This window comes from Oryctolagus cuniculus, chromosome 12 (assembly GCF_051225735.1).
Source record: "Oryctolagus cuniculus isolate XC-2025 breed Fujian yellow rabbit chromosome 12, ASM5122573v1, whole genome shotgun sequence".
In the NCBI taxonomy this organism is placed as follows: domain Eukaryota; kingdom Metazoa; phylum Chordata; class Mammalia; order Lagomorpha; family Leporidae; genus Oryctolagus; species Oryctolagus cuniculus.
In genome coordinates this window covers 115,094,488-115,111,121 of record NC_142878.1, presented here as the reverse complement: position 1 = coordinate 115,111,121, position 16,634 = coordinate 115,094,488, and the positions used below count along the sequence as shown (strand labels likewise).

Here is a 16,634-nt window from a genome sequence, read left to right as displayed (position 1 = left end):
TTTATTTTAAAGTAACATTCACTGACCCAATGATTTCCTCTTCTACAGCGTGGGCAAAGGCCTGGTCTTCTCGAGTTCTCTATGCCCTGCCGATCTCGGGCTGGAAATCTGGCCCTACATTCCCTCATTAGATGCCCTTCTCGACCACATCTAAAGCATATACGTCCCCTCATGTTCTGTCTAAATTGTCGGGTTACTGCTACTGCAGCATGTGATCCAGAAACTACATCATCCATGACATCCCTACAGATTTTCAAAAAGGTAGGGATGTCCTTATGCTGCCATGGTCTAAGAGCTTCCCGACATGTTTTATTGGCCTGTTCATACGCCAATCTTTTGACTAAGGGCATTGCTTCTTCCACGGTTTCGAAAATGTTTCCTGCTGCTTCCATTAATCGGTTCACGAAATCAGCGTAAGGTTCGGTAGGGCCCTGTACTATCTTAGTTAGGCTGTGTCTTACTTCTCCTTTTCTGGGTATCACCTTCCAGGCTCTTCTTGCTATCTCTCTCACCTGTAAGAGGACAGCTGTTGGTAATCGGGCCTGCTCATCGGGACAGGCAAATCGCCCTTCTCCATTTAACATTTCCTCATCCCATGCTTGATTCCCTGTTTGATAGTTCTGCTTTGAATATTCTCGCGCAAATTCTTTATAGGCAGCTAGCCACAAGAGGAAGTCACCCCCGCCTAACACCGCCTTTACTAAGTTTCTCCAATCCTCAGGTATTAGGCCTTGCTGCCCGATGTTATCAAGGATTGCCTGAGTGTAACTTGCATGGGGCCCATACAATTGTACTGATTGCTGCAACTCTTTAAGTAATTTATGGTCAAGAGGCGTCCATCCCCTGTTTCCCTGTGGATCCTGAATTACAGGAAACACCTGGCCTGGTTCCTGGTACTGCTCCCAAGCAGGTTTTCTATAAACAGCTCCCCTTTGCTTGTTTTCGGTTCTTGGCCTTTCTAGCTCCTCCTGCATACCTACTCCCTCCATCACTCCTTCTTCCTCCCACTCTTCTTCAATCTCATGGGGAAAAAAGGGGCTTTTCTTTACAGGAGGAAACTTTGGTAGTACCAATGGGCGATACCGGGGTGGTGATTCATCCTTTATGGTTGAATTTGCCAGCCTTGTATGGCCAGGCATCTCTCTCGGGGGCGAGGTTCCCTCCTCAGCTTCCTTCTCCCCCCCATAAGCTTCCTGGCTCTCTAAATCCTTCTTTGATTTTCTTCTCACTTGTTCGTTACAATAGTTGCTCGCCTGGCTGTCCTGCCATAATTCTTCCTGCATTTCACTCCCCTCATTAAGCAACAACTCGATCCCTTCCGTGGGGTTCTGAAGCACCTGATCAACGAGTTGCCACAGCTTCAGCACTTCTATCGGTTCCCCAGCCTCGCGCATTTTCCGTCCCACCTGCCTCCACTGCTGTGGAAACCAGGGGGACGTCTCTACGATTGCTCTTACGAATGCATGAATTTTCCTCCCCCCTCGTTTCCCTTGCTTAGAGGAAAAGCTGCGACGAGGTGGGGAGTAGGAAGAGAGAGAGAGAGAAACCATATTTAGCCCATAGATGATCTTTAGGGAGAAACAGAGGATGGTGCCCAGGAGGAGGAAGAGGTAGCCAGTGGGCAAAGAGTAGCCAAAGAACTCCATTGTCTGTACCGTCTGTGACATGTTGGAGCAGTGAGCGTAATGGAAGACTGAGTCTCCCAGACGTTCCCAGTTAATACCTCCTTCCTAGCTTCTAATTTTCTTCCCCCGCGGCTTTTTTCCTAGGTTCTGACTAGCTTTTCACCGGCACTCTTTCCGTCCGGCCTTCCCCTAGGCTCTTTGCTAGTCTCTCTCTCCAGTAATTTCCCACTTCTTCCCGGTCTTTCCCTCCTAGGTTTCCTATCCGAGTCACGGCACCACTTGCTGCTCCTCCGCACGCGGAGGAGCCGCACCGGACCGGGCGCTTGTTGTTCCCTTTTTTTTTTTACAAGTCCTTTCTATAGTAAAGTAAGAATAAGTAAACAGCAAACTCCCAAAGCAAGAATGAGTAGAGAGAAATGAGAAAGAACGAAGTAACGAACTTCCCCGCGAACTCTCCAACGCACTCTCCAACCAACCCACACCACCATGCCGTCTCTCTCCTCCTATATAGTCCTCTCCACCAATCCCAACTCGACTGCCCACACACCGAGCACGCCGCTCTCCTCCAATCAGGAGCAGCTCCTGCAGCTTGTCAAGTTGGTGAGAGGCAGCTGGGTAGAAGCTGCCTACCTCTCTCCCAGCGCCATATTGTGGGAGAGCAGATGCATAGAATAAATCTTAATTCCAGTAACAGTATAGTCCGAATTGCTCCCCACACCTGGGGGCACAGACTTCCTCACGGATCGGGGGGGTGCAGCCACCATGACGGGGTCGGGAGGTGCTGGCATCCTCACGGGGTCTGGGTCCGTAGCCATGCTCACGGTTCGGGAGCGCAAACATCCTCACGGATAGGGGGGCGCAGGCACACTCATGGGGTTGGGCGGTGCAGGCACACACACGGGTCGGGGGGCACAGACAACCTCACGGGATGGGGTCTGCAACCATCCACACGGGTCGGGGGGCGCAGGCACACGGATGGGTCGGGGGCACAGACTTCCTCACGGGTCGGGGGGCGCAGGCACACGCACAGGGTCGGGGGGGCGCGGGCTACTCACCGTGACCGGAAGGCCCCGCGGCAGCTGTGGCAGGGTCCTGCTCAGCCCTGGAGGGAAGCGTGGGAGAGGCTGAGGCCCCGGAGCTGCTCTGAGGGGAAAGGGGGCCCGTGGGGGCGCGGGAGGAGGAGCCGCCGAGACCTGGGCGCGCCCGACTGGATCCAGCTGGGCGGGGACAGACGCGCTTTCGGGATCAGCGTGGGGCCCCTCGAGGAAGGGCTGGGTGTGAGAGGGGCAGTGTATGGAGGACGTGAAAGGGACCCCCGAGGGGATTTCTGAAACGAGAACGTCTGGGGCACATCTGGGAGGAGTCAGAAAGGGCTCGTGAACTGATGCAGTGTCCCCTGCTCTGCGCTCCGCCCACCTCCTGAGCCCTGGGTTCCGAAGGCCCCGGTTCGGGGGCGCCTGTGGAGAAAGGGGGTCCAGGGCGCGGGCCGGAGAGCGGCCTCTGGGGTCCGCAGACTAACTAGAGAAAGCTGCGCGCGCACCCAAGGGAAATCGCCCCGCCCCCAGAGTGGGCGGTGACAGCTGCACGCGCAGCTCCCATTTTGACGCCTCGGACCACGCCCTTCTTTGTTTCATCTTTCTCACTGACCAATGGGCTTGAAGTGTGGCGACCACGCCCACCCAGCCCCGCCTAGTTCTGCCCTGAACGGGCGTCTCCTGGCTCAGTCACACATCTGCGCGGTAGCTGCTGGGAGCAATTCGCATTGGTTGCCGGGATCGTGGTGATGTGGCCCCCCCTCCCCCCGACCCCTCCCCGCCCCGCGATGTCGGAGGAAACTCGACAGAGCAAACTGGCTGCGGCCAAGAAAAAGGTAAAACATCGGGTCGCGCCCCCCGGCCCAGCCCACTGCCCGTCTGATTGTCGGTCCGTGGCGGGGTCTGTGCGGCTCCTCAGACACTCGGGTCGAGCCCGAGCGCCCCTTGGCTTCCCCCACCCAAGTCCTCTCAGCCAGCACCACCCCCTCAGCACCCAGCCCCCGCCCTGGCTTGTCGCCCCTGGGTGACTTTGGGCCATTGGCTCCTGGGGCTCCTCGGCCCAGCCTCAGACCTCACCTCCGGCCTCCCGAAGCCGGACCTCCTTGGGGTCTGTGGGCTCAGTCTCCAAGGACTCGGGTCCCTACCCTGTGCCCCACCTCCCCCTGCGCAGAGCGTGGGTAGGGCAGAGTGGGATGTAGTGAGGTCAAATCCCCCTGGGGACTGGCATTACCTCCAGCTCGGGCTTTGATCTCCCGGCCCAGTCCCCTAAGTCCTCACCCCCTTTCGGCTTCCGCCTGCAAGGGGACTGGGGACTTGGGGACCCCCTTCCTCAGCTCGGACACTGACAGTGAGATGTGTCCCGTTCCCGGGGAGCTGGAAGTGTGGGCAGTGTTTCTGGGTGACCGCGGGAAAACTGGTTTGGTTTTCCCCCAGGTTTCTACTCTCCAGAGACTTTGGGGGGTGTGCGAGTTCTCAGGCTCCCATTCAATTTCCCTGACCCTGGGAGCAGAGTGCCCCACACTCAGGCTCTCTGGAGTGACAGCTGTGTGACCGTCTGTGAAACAGACCTTGGGAGACTAAACTTTATAGCCTGAACCCTCCCCAGGGGAGTTTTTGAAGCTGGGTGAGGGCACTGCCACAGAGGAGCGAGGGAGCAGCTTGGTGAGGCCATCCTGTGGCTTGGGACGGAACCTGTCAAGACATCATAATGGGCCCTTGGCTGGAATAATGCCTGGGTTCTACTCTTTCTCCTCGGTGTCCAGGGTTCCTCGGGGTGCCCCTCGAAGTTCTGTGAGGTTCTGATATGGAAGAAAGGACCCAATGTCTTGTTTCCAAACCACACAAAGTACAATTCCTGACCCCATAATGTTTAACCTTCTACCTCTACCTCTGGTTTTGCTCCCAGCAGCTGCTGATTCTTGGCAGAACCCCAGAAGTGAGAGTTGGAAGCTGATTTTAAATTCCATCATTCCCTTTTATTGAAGCCATGTTGTCAGTTCTTCAGAGGTTAACTGATCATTCCAGCCCCTTGAAGGGTTGTCAGTGGCATGAAGTCAGTGGTGGACATGAGAGTTCTTGTGAACACTGTGAAGTAGGATGTGACCGCAGGGGCTTAGGGCATTCCAGAGAATCAACTGCTTTTCCTTTCCACAGTTAAGAGAGTATCAGCGGAAGAACAGGCCTGGTGGTCCTGCAGGAGGAAAAAAGAAGAAAAACCTTAAAAACGGCAGTAGCCCTGAGACAACCACTTCTCGGGGTTGTCACTCAACTGAGGATGTGAGTCTTGGCTGGCCAGGCTGCTGGGGGCTCGGGGGCTAAGGGGCAATGGGGGGTGGGGGGTTGGGGATCCAGAGGACAGTGGAAGATGGTGGAAGGGAGTGTTAGCTACTGGTCAAGGATTCTGGGTTTGAATGCTCCCTTTCCCTCTGCTAGGGATATGATGTAAGGCAAACTGTTCAAGCTTTCTGGGCCTCTCTCTCCACATCTGTGAAACAGATAGGGCTGATGTTTTACTCACAAAGTTTGAGAGTTTTTGCTGTTCTCATATTAATCCAGAATACAGGGTCTTGTAACATTCATAGTCGCTGGTATTTGCGACTTCCTCATCCCTGGCCTCAGGAAAAGCCAGGTCAGCGAGAGCAGCCTGGCCATCAGGCTGTCCCCTTAGGAAGCCCCAGGCACTGGGATTCGGCCTTGGCTCTGGGTGACCTCAGAAAAGTCACAGCCTCCCCTGAGCTTCAGTTTCAGGCTGTCAGATATTATTGGATTGGAACAGTGTCTTCTAATTGTTGAGCTGTAGCCTCCCTTGTTCAAGAGAACCCTTCTGCAGAAGTCTGGTTTTAACATGGAGAGTGGGGGTCGTGTCTGGGGGAGGGTCTGAGAGCCGCGCTGGTCAGTGACTGCGCTTCATGTGACTCTGGGGCCTGGGGACTTTTCCCTCTGTCTGGTGAGGCAGCAATGGCCAGTCTGAGAGGATGGCCTGGGGGGCCACGGTGTGGATCTCTGCTCTTCCTCAGCCTCCGTTTCCTGACTCCACCTCTTCCTTCCCCGACATCCTCGCCTCTCTCTAAGCCACGTCTCTGTGTCTTCCCCTGCCCTTGTTTTCCCCTTTTCACCGCCTCTAGATGCAGGCCATACTGAAGGTGCTGGTGTCTGACCTTAACCGTTCCGATGGGGTAGCGCTGCCCCATAGGACAAGTGGAAGGGGAGGCAGTGCCGAGACCCCCTCTCTGGCTTGCTGCCTCGCAGGTGTGCATGTCCCTGAGGCTTGTCTCGTTTGGGGGAGCCTCTGCCCCTGGCTTGTTTTATGTTGCTGCCATTAACCCTCGGCCTGCTTATGTCTGCTTCCTCCCCTGCTTGGTTAATTGCATTTTTTCCCTTCCCTCGTGTCTTTTATCATCTTGGAGAGGGTAAGGCACACCTCAAAGATTCGGTAATTTGGGAATAACTTTCAGAGCAGGTCTGTGGGGTTTTGGGCTTTGAATGCCCGGTGCGGTCAGACCAGGAGATATTTGAAAAAATACAAACTCTGTTACATTTTGCCCTCTGGGCAAGTAGACCAGATGGAAGTGAGTGATTTTTCAACTTGATGAATTCCATTTTGGTTTGAGAGTGAGAAGGTAGAATTAAGAGAAAATGAATTGGCTTTATAATCGCAAGGATGGAGGTCAGCTTTTCAGAGGAACTAACCAGCAAGGATGTGAGGCTACCCAGACAGACCAGTGCTAGGACACTCTGCCTGCCCCTCATCTCTTTGACAAATCAGATGGGACGCTCAACCGTATTCACTGGGCCCGTGGACGGCAAAGGCATTGGCTGCACAGTGGTGGAAGTAGAAGAACAAGACAGGAGACACCGTGGGGGTGACAGAGTCCTCTGAGAGGGGCAGGGGAAAGGCGGCAATAGGCCAGCTGCGTGGCTAGGTGAGGGAGGTGGGTTCCGAATGGACTTGCAGCTTGAGGAGGTGGCATTTGAGGCCAGTGTGAAGATTAAAAGTGGGTAATATTCATCCACGTGGTGAGTGGGGGAGGCAGAGGGAGCAAAGAGGTCATAGGCAGCATTGTGAGGTCATAGAACACCTTTCAGGGCTGCAGGGAGCCTGGGTTGGGGGAGGGGCAGGGCACAGGCACATGGGGCTAGGTAGGCCATAACCTGCAGATGATGTTGGCACTTCCTGTCTAACTGCTCCAGGGCCTTCAGCCAAGCCAGTGTAGCAGGGCTGATCCAGAGATGGGCCTGGGGAAAGGGACAGGTGGCTGGTCAACCATCATGGCTGCTCCCACCCAGTTAGGTCTGGCCAGGGGCCGTGACTCACTCTATGGCCTCAGAGGAGACACCAAGTGGCATAGTCTGGGCAGGGCCCAGGCACGGAGAAGTCCTGACAGCTGTGTATATGACTTCTAGGAGCTCAGTGTACTTGAGCCATCACCGTGTCTCCCTAGGTTGGCATGAGCAGGAAGCTGGAGTTAGAGCTGGAGCTAGGCATCAGGCTCGGGCACTCTGAAGCGAGGTGTAGCCTTCTCATCTGGTATCCCGACACCTAGGCTAAGCTCCCACCTTAAGACTTAGAATTGTGAATTGATTGTTCACAAAATAATCACGATACATAGATTCAATTTTTATTTACTTATTTATGTATTTGAAAAGCAGAGTTACAGAGGAGAGAGAGAGAGAGAGAGAGAGAGAGAGAAGTGTTCCATCTGCTGTCCACTCTCCAAAGGGCTGCGCCGGCCGGAGCTAGGCTGATCGGAAGCCAGGAGCCTGGAGCTTCCTCCAGGTCTCCCACATGGGTTCAGGGGCCCAAGGACCTGGGCCGCCATCTGCTCCCTTCACAGTCTATAGCAGAGAGCTGGATCAGAAGAGGAGCAGCCGAGACTTGAACTGGTGCCCATATGGGATGCTGGCACTGCAGGCGGTGGCTTTACCTGCTAAACTACAGCACTGGCCACGGTACCTATATTTAAAATTGCTCAGAGGAGCTGGTGTTGTGGCACAGTGGGTTGAGCTACTTCCTATGATACTGGCATCCATATGAGTGCTTGAGTCCCAGCTGCTCCATTTCTGTTCCACTTCCCCGCTAATGTGCCTGAGAAATCAGCACAAGGTAGCCCAAGTGCTTGGGCCCCTGCACCCATGTGGGAGATCTGATTGGTGTTTCTGACTCTTGGGCTTTGGCTTGGCCTGGCCCAGTCTGGCCCATGGTGCCCGTTTGAGGAGTGAACCAATGGATGGAAGATTCTCTCTGAGTTCCCTTTCTCTCTGTCACTCTGCCTTTCCAATAAATAAAATAAACCTAACAAGTCAAGGAAACTGCTCAGAGAAGTGCTCTCCTCACTCCCCTGTTGTTTCTGTGTCTAAAATAGAGCTCAGTGGGAACTAAGATGCTAAGAGGGACCTGGGTCCATGGCTGGGAGTGCAGCCTCTCTAAAGTCTCATGCCTGGCCCGCTGCTCTTACCTGATAGATGCAGTCACAGACATTGTCAAGGCAACAGTGGGTTCTGAGGACAACAATCGCTGTGGGCGGTGGGTTCCAGGCCATGGTCACGGTAAAACTGCAGACTCAGCACGCCTCATCCTCATCTGTAGGCTTTGCAGCCTGGACTCTAAGGAGGCAGCCGATTGGGGTTTTCAGAGGCCAGGGCTGAAGGGTCCAGAGAGCAGCCAGCAACTGCCTGCCTCCACTCAGCTCCTCTGGCTACTGTCACTTGTTCAGCCATCTTGGCTGTGTGAGGCCATCTGGCCTGCTGACATGAGGTGGTCTCTAGAGCCAGATGCTTGGACCGAGAGTTAGGCCTGAGCCTGGGAAGAAGCTGGATGGGGCTGGCCGAGGGAGGGGGTCCCGCTGCGGGAGAAGGAGGAGAGGCTTCTCCATGGCTCCAAGTGCTAGATCCCCACATTGTTCCCTAGCAGTTTTTCTGGCAATGAGGCGCCATGACCTCCATGTGCCAAGTCAAAGAGCAGATGTCTTACCTGTGATTTCCTGGCTTCTTTTGGTAGAGTAGGTGTTTCTGGAGCTGCGGGATTGGGCTGAGAGGTATGCCCATGAGGCGGCTGTGGTTGATTTTATCTCCAGAAAGCAGGGAGGGGCTTCTTGGGCAACATTTCTCCTTGGAAAGGCCTGAATCAGAGAAATGCAGCTGATGGTTGAGGCAGAGAGGAGGGCAGGGAGAAAGGGCGGAGAGCAGGAGAGGGCAGCGGCAGAGAGCTACCTGGAGGGAGCCCCATCACCACCAGCAGCCTCGGCCCAGCAGGGGCCTAGAGTTAGGGTCACTGTGCGGCAGAGACTGGCTTTCTAGAAGAACACTGCCGTGTTCCCTGATGTTGGTGCCCGTTCCTTCTGCCTGCTGTGGCTGCCGGAGGTCAGAGCCCTTGCAGAGGTCCAGGGAGAACCAGGGCCTCGTGTCCACGGAGGTCGTAGCCCCCCCTTCCTTTGAGCTTTGGCCACCTGAAAAGATGCCACGTGTCCCCAAGCCTGGGCAAGCCATTCCCACAACCCCTGTGGTTCCCAGCATGTGTGACTGTCACTCTGACTGCTACAACATCTTCCTACCTGCCCTGCGCCCTTGTGTCCATGGCAGCGAGGCACCTCCTCTCCTGCATGGCCCCCTAACCCCCTGCTCTGTTCCCTGACAGGCGCCCAAAGACCGCGCTGCTCCTGCACCACCCTCTGCTGATGCCACCGTGTTACCTGGAGGTGTAGCGTCCCCTGGCGCTAGTCTAACTAGCATGGCACCAACTCAGGTTTGTGCCTCTGTCCTTGTGCCTGCTACCCCCGTATGCTTGCACCATCTCCCTTCCCAGAGGACTGCGCCTGCTGTGCCTTCTCTTCTCCTTTCTTCCCGCAGCTTGGTTCCCAATGCCAAGCACCCTTCCCGGCACTGGGGTGGGGGAGGCCAAGGCGGGGCTTTCTCTTGAGCTTGTGGCAGTGGCAGGTTGCTGGAAGGAGCTGGGCCCCTGCCACCCCTGGGTGGTTCTTACTGGAAATCAGGTGATCACTGTTTCTTTCTTCTCCCTCAGATCCATGATGCTGACTATGGCCCTGTCCTCATAGATGAGACCAAGTGAGTGTCTTCCTGTGCGGGCAGCAGTCCCTAAGCCATGGGAGTGAGGGCAGGCCACGGCCCAAGGACCTCTTTTGCATCAAGCCCCTGCACCCCTAACCTCTGTGTGTCTGTCCCTAGGACATTGTCCTCCACGGAGAGCCTGCGTCAACTTGCTCAGCAGCTCAATGGTCTTGTCTCCGAGGTACCCCAGACACTGGGACTCAGGAAGGGAGGAGAGAGAGGAAAGGACAGAAATGGAGGCTGGGATTCCTGAGAGATGGGGAGATCCTGGAATAGACTGACCTGCTGGGCCGTGTTGGGCAGGCTGGGTGATGGCTTCTTCTTGGAAGCCATACAGATGAAGGACATGGCCATGAGAATGGTGACAATGTATCTCAGCGCAGGAAGCATAGGGAGAGCATCACTAGGGAAGGGAGGGGGATGGTGATGAGACCCAGGAGAAGCTGGCATAGAGGGTGATGAGAGGAAGAGGCCCAGCTGGGCAGAGGAGTTGCCAGGTGGGGGTGGCGGGGGGAGAAGTAGCCTGAGGGTAGGCATAGAGGGTGATGAGAGGAAGAGGCCCAGCTGGGCAGAGGAGTTGCCAGGTGTGGGGGGGGGAGGTAGTCTGAGGGTAGGCATAGAAGGTGATGAGAGGAAGAGGCCAAGCTGGGCAGAGGAGTTGCCAGGTGGAGGTGGGGTAGAGAAGTAGTCCAAGGGTAGGGACTTGGCGGTAGAGGACGTAGCGTCTCCATGGGAGCTCTTGTCTGTTCTAGTCAACGTCCTACATCGGTGGAGAGGGCCTCACATCTTCCTACATGAAGGATCTGGAGGTGAGTGGCTCTGCAGGGCCAGCCCCCCCCTTCTCCCACAGCGGGGGCTGAGTGCCCCACTGCCAGCTGAGATAGCCCATGCCCCCCCACCAGCCCTAATGACTGCTCTCTCTACCTCTCCCCCAACCCTCCTGCAACTCCTCCTCTCTGCATGCGCCTCAGAGCCGGTACCAAGAGCTGGCAGTAGCCCTGGACTCCAGCTATCTAACAAACAAACAGCTCAGTAACACCATAGAGGAATTGGTAAGAGCCCAGTGGGGTCCCCTGATTCCATGCTGCCCACCCTGGGCTTCCGCTTCCCCATGGGCTCTGAAGAAAGGGGCTGGGGGCCCCCTGGTGCCGAGGGAGAGTGGGGTGCTGGGTGGGCCAGGTCTCAGCTGGAGGGACCCCAGAGCATGGAGCATGCAGCATGGCTCTCGTCCTGTCACTGCCCTCTCCGCCTCCTCTCTTCTCCAGACACCCCTGCTTGCACCCTGGCCACACTGGCCCTGGGATTGTGGCCTCTCGTTCAGCGCTGGCCACGAGCCTCATGTCCCTGCCCTGACTCAGGCCCTGACTTGAGCTTTGAGTTTGGACAAGCGCCTCTCCACCCTGGGCTTGAGTTTCCCAAGGAGGTTGAAATGGCAGTTGTCAAAGGTCTCTTTTAGCTCTAAGAATCCAAGATTTCCAGGCTCCCTGGGACGTCAACCTTAGGGAGAGAAGGGATCTTACCTGTGCTTTTCATTCCTGTATCCCCGCTGTTAAGAGCAGCCCCAACCCCTATGTAACATGTGCTGAGCCGTCGAACGATGCGCACACCCCTGTAAATCCAAACCTAGTGGAAGGCCCGTCTTTTCTCACATTCCGTTTCTGGAGGCTCACCTTACTGTCCCCTAAGAAGAATCCCGATTCAGACGCGGTTCCACAGCTGTGAGCAAAAACCAGCAAAGACCCACATGCTCTTTCCTTGGGAGCCTCGGGACAGGTCCTGTGCCCATAGGGTCTGAGAACGTGCCCATCCCGCCCTGGCCCCCTGCCCACCCCCTCTTGCTCTGGGAGTGGAGTAGAGGGGACATCCTTAGTCACCTTCCCTTCTTTGACTCTCCCCACAGAAACAACAGAACCAAGAAACTATGGAGCAAGCGGAAAAAGTAATGTGATTTCTGTGTCTGCTCATGGCACGGCTGCTGGGTCTGCACCCCACCCCCTCCCCATCCAGGGTCCCTGAGAACTGATGTAGCTTTTCTGTGTTTGCAGCACACCAAGGAGTTGACCAAAGAGCGAGATGCTCTGAAACTGCTGTTATACAAGAACAAGTAAGACGGGGAAGGTGGCGGGAGGAGTTTGGGGGACCTTAGTACAGGTGACGAGGGGAGGGGTGCCAGGGAGCATGAGGAGGAAGTGGCTGTACAGGCTGGGACGTGTGCAGAGCCAAGCTCTGGTCCCAGCTGTGCCACCAGCTCATGCGATGGCCTCAGGCAGCTTAGGTCCTCTCTCTGGCCTGCCACGGGAGTGACCTGATTGTTGGGGACCCCTCCAACACCAAGGTTCTTGGCAGGTGCAGCAAGAAGGTGGGTTGGTCACCAAAGTGGTCCACTCTGTTTGCTCATTCCTCTCACCACAGCAAAAACAATGAGGACCTGAAGCAGCAGAACTCTGAGCTCCAAGAGAGGCTTCGAGTCCTCGTGACCGAAAAGAAGACCCTGCAGCTGGGCACGGAGGAGCTGCAGAAGAAGCTGGAAATGTCTGAGCTGCTGCTGCAACAAGTAAGAGGCTGCAGCCCACGAAGCCCCAGCCCTAGCCCGCGGGGGCCACCATCCCCAGGGACTGTCAGGGAGGCCCCCAGCCAAGAGATGGAAATTCTGAATCCTTATTCTGGTCCTGCCCTAGAATCCTCCAGAAATTGCTAGAATTCTGCAGAGAGAGTCCCTGCCTGGACCTACACAATCAGAATCTCAGTGATACAGCTTTTCAAAAATGTGTATTTAAGCATCTCGGTTTCCGTTGGAAAGGCAGAGGCAGGCAGACAGAGATGGAGGGAGATCTGCCATCCACTAGTTCATTTTCCAAATGCCTTCAACAGCCAGGGCTGAAGCCAGGAGATTGAAACTCAATCCAGACCTCCTGTGTGGGTGTCGGGATCCCAGGAGGCCGTCCCCTGCTGCTTCCTAAGTTGCACAGTACAGCAAGTGCACCTGCTGAGGCCTGCAGCCAGAGGTGGCTGCGTGTTTGGGTTTTGGGGGCAGCGTCGGTGCAGAGGGAGGCAGTGGCCCCTGCTCATGGCTCTTTTCCCTGTGCTCTGGGCAGCTCTGCACGCTGAGGGAGGAGAAGGAGTGCAGCCTGAGTCAGGTGCGGGAGCTGGAGACCACCGTGGTCGAGCTCAAGAGCCAGATGGGTAAGCAGGGGCAGAGGTGGCCTGGGAGCCGGATGGGTGTCGGGTGCCCCGGCGAGGGGTGTTGTGGCAGAGGGAAGCAGGTCTGTGCCGGTGGATGGCAAGTCTTGTTATCTCTTTGAGCATAGGTGACCTCATCTGTAAATAGGGGTGGCGTACCCACTGTCCACCATGCACGGTCAAGCACTCTGTGTCCTGGCTTGGAAGGGTAATGACCATCTGAATATGGAAAGTTGTTAGCCAAAAAGCCAGCACCGGGGTGGGGGCAAGAAGTTGGCCTGAGGAGCTAAGGACCAAGACAGGAGCTTTTTGAAAACCCAGAGGCCAGGGCCCCTGATGGCTGCTTCCTTTCTCAGCTGAGCCTCCCACCCCAGAGTCCCCAGCTTCCCCCACGGGGCCGTCGGAGGCAGAACAGCAGCTGCAGGTGCAGGCTGAGCAGCTGCAGAAGGAGCTGGAGAGCCTGGCGGAACAGCTGCAGGCCCAGGTGCAGGACAACGCAGGCCTGAGTCGCCTGAACCAGCAGCAGGAACAGCGGCTGCTGCAGCTGGAGCGGGAGGTGGAGCTGTGGGGCAGCCAGGCCGAGGAGCGCAAGCAGAGCGACCGCGTGACCATCAGCCGCGTGCTCCTGCAGAACCGGGAGCTCAAGGAGCAGCTGGCCGAGCTGCAGGATGGCTTCGTGAGACTGGTGCGTTCGGCCTCCCTGGGCAAGGCCTCTGGCACAAAACACTTCCCTCTGGGCCTTCACTCCCCCGCCACCAAAGGGGACGGTGATGACCTAGGCAGGTGCCCTGTGAGCCAGGACCCTGCTCAAATGTCTGTCGGAGGAGAGGGGCTGAGCTTCCAGCCCTCCAGGCACTATGGGAGGCGGACACCTGGTGCTGGGATCCGGATGCAGCCGCTTTGGGTGGCAACGGATTGCTTCTCTCTGTGCAGAGCAATGACAACATGCGGCTCACCCTCTCGCTGCAGTCAGAGCAGCACATCAAGAACGAGCTGGCCAGGGAACTCGGCCAGCTGCAGGAGAAGCTGGGGGAGCTGAAGGAAATGGTAATGCTCAGCCTGACTGTGAAGGACTGGGCCATGGGTACAAGTCTCTGGGGGGGGCAGTGCTAGGCCCAAGAGGGAGGCCGCTCCAGTCTGGAGTGACAGGTGACCTCCATATCGACTGTCCTGCCTCTCTTAGGGCTGGTAGCCCCGGGATCCTCCCAGGCCTGGACATCATTGTCCCACGAGAGGCGTTTCACCCACCTTAGCTACCCTTTGCTAAGCCTCAGATTCCTGACAAAGGAACTTAGCATTTTTCCTTACACAGGTGTTGAGGATGAGCTGAGATTGTGCATGTAAAGTATTAGGCACAAGTGTTCCCCTAAAGATGATGCCTTCCCTCTCGTGTGTGGCCTCAAGTTAAAGTGATGGGAAAGAAGGGGATGAGGTGTGAGGCTGGGTGCAGGAGACGCAGGGCTCTGCGCCACTCCCCTGCAACCAGTGGAATCAGTTAGCAAGCCACCACCTGCCCTCATGCTCCCCCCACCCGCCTTGGTCTTCCGCAGATGGAGCTGAAGAGCCAGAAGCCTCAGGGTCTGCACCAACAGCGCGACCAGTGCCTGTTCCACCTGCAGCAGCACGTGGCCGCCTACAAACAGCTGCACTCTGAGAAGAAGGCACTACACAAGCAGCACCCTACTGTGCAGCAGCTCAGGAAGCAGCCACAGGAGATGCAGAACCCCCGGGAGTGCCCAGACTTGGGCACCAACCACTGCATCCCCTTCTACTGGGCTGACGAGCATGACGAAATTATCGTCTAAACACCAGATGCCGTCAGCCCGGAGAGCCCCAACCCCATCCTTGCCACTCCACCCCTGCTAGCCACCCTATCCCCTGCCGTTCCTTCCCAGTTCCCTTCCCTCCTTAGCCAGAACCCCTGATGGGGAGAGAAAGGCCTCTTTAGGCTGCCTCTCTGGAGGACCCCGGGGGCTCCTGGGGCCTCCTCATTTCCAGCTCCATCTTTAGAGGCCGTGACCAACACAGGCAGCATTCGTGTGGCCCCCAGAACAGCCAAGAACAGGGGATGCTCAACCACTTGGGCAAGTCAGCCAGGCAGTTTTCATCGCCCCTCTTGGGGCTAAGTGTCAGCCTGGCCGGCATAATCTGGCCAGGAACATCACATGGGGGCATCAGAAGGGCATGGACATGAGGGCATCAGGCGAGGAGGGCATCTGATTGAGGGTCATTGCTGGGCGGGGGCACCCAGGCAAGGGCATCGCTGGGCAGGGGTCACTTCCGGGGCAGGGGCATCATCATGGGCAAGGGTCACTTCCAGGCCAGGGGCATCATGGGTAAGGGTCACTTCTGGGCCAGGGCATCATGGGTAAGGGTATATGGGCAAGGAGGGCACAATAGGATGAGGGTCCTCTCTGGGCTCCCGGTCCCGAATTGCAGGGTGGCCTGGGCAAGCTGAGGCTAATGGGAGGCCGGGTGCTTACCACAGGTGGCGCTCATGGTAGGCCAGGCGTGGTCCAGCTCTTCACTCCATGCCTGTGCCCCCAGGCAGGCCAGCTGGGAGGCACGGTCAACAGCCCTCAAAGGGTCGGCTGGGGCAGGCGATGCAGGGGCGCCTGTCCCCTTACTAAGAGAGGCACACCAGCCAGGCAGGGCCGAGGCAGGCTAGGCAGGCATTCAGGGGACTCCCTTTTCTTTGGAGGCACTTTGGGCAGGGCAGTAGGCAGCATTCTGTCAGGCCCTAGGACAGTTGGGGCTAACTCTAGGCCTGATGAGGGGAAGAGGCTGCCTCCAGTGGGCCTCCCCACCCCCACCCCCACGTACATATTGTACTTGTGTATATTTTGTATATGCTGGGGGTAGGGCCTCCCCTGTATCATAGCTGAGGCTGGAGCTCGCAAATGAGGAGGAGGTCATAATAATTATTTGGGGCTGGGAAACTTATTTATTGACAGTCTATGGCCCAGGAAAGAGGCGGAGATAGGGTTGTGGCACCATGGTGATGTGGCTCCTGTTATTATCTTGAAATAAAGAGATAGAGCCATACTGCTTGGCCCATGTGTAGCAGCTTTGTCACAGGGCCCAGGGTTTACTTTGCTGCGGGTGGGCACTGCACAGGGCAGCAGGGCCTGCCAGCAGTGGGAAGCCTCTGTGCTGTGCTGAGCGTTCAGTGGGGTGAAGAGGCCTCTTCCAGGCTGGTCTCCTTACACTGCAACCCCAGGGGCACTGCCACGTGTGTGTGTGTGTGTGTGTGTGTGTGTATTTATGAGTATTTATAGATATTTATAGAACAGGGCAGGAGTAGGACCGCAGAGGGGCACAAATTTTCACCAAGGTCATGCCTGGAGGTGTGAGCTCACCAGACAACAGAAAGTCACAGATGAAGGGGAGGCTTAGGGGCTGAGGGGCCACTGTCAAGTCACAGAACAGCTCTCTGGACAGACTGGCAAAGGGAGGTCTCCGAGGAAGAGAAAGGATCTGGTTAGATGTCAAAGGGGGGTCTGGGGCTCTCAGGATGGGACGGCCTTGCCTGACCCAATCGGCTGGCAGTGGGAGAGAAAGCAGAGAGAACAGCAGAGAGAGAGGAGGGAGACAGGTGGTAAGGCAAGAGCAGCCAGGCCATGGCACTGGTGGGCAGGGCGGAGGTGGGAAGCAGCAGCAGGTGGGCATGTGGGTGAGCTTTCTGGAAAAGGCCATGGACAGGAAGGGGAAGGAAGATGGGAGGAGGAGC

General features: G+C 56.6%; 1 protein-coding gene across 1 annotated transcript; it reads left to right on the top strand.

Moving 5' to 3' along the window:
* The first annotated feature begins 3,347 nt into the window (after positions 1–3,347).
* Positions 3,348–15,939, top strand: LOC127488924 (golgin subfamily A member 2-like). The gene is made up of 16 exons (XM_089311031.1): positions 3,348–3,495; positions 4,814–4,936; positions 5,785–5,848; positions 6,895–6,911; positions 9,294–9,401; positions 9,678–9,721; positions 9,842–9,905; positions 10,477–10,533; positions 10,696–10,776; positions 11,625–11,663; positions 11,770–11,828; positions 12,137–12,278; positions 12,820–12,907; positions 13,261–13,589; positions 13,838–13,951; positions 14,455–15,939. Exons 1-16 carry the CDS (start codon positions 3,409–3,411, stop codon positions 14,707–14,709), a joined length of 1,671 nt encoding a protein of 556 aa, XP_089167157.1. The 5' UTR covers positions 3,348–3,408; the 3' UTR covers positions 14,710–15,939.
* The last annotated feature ends 695 nt before the right edge of the window (positions 15,940–16,634 follow it).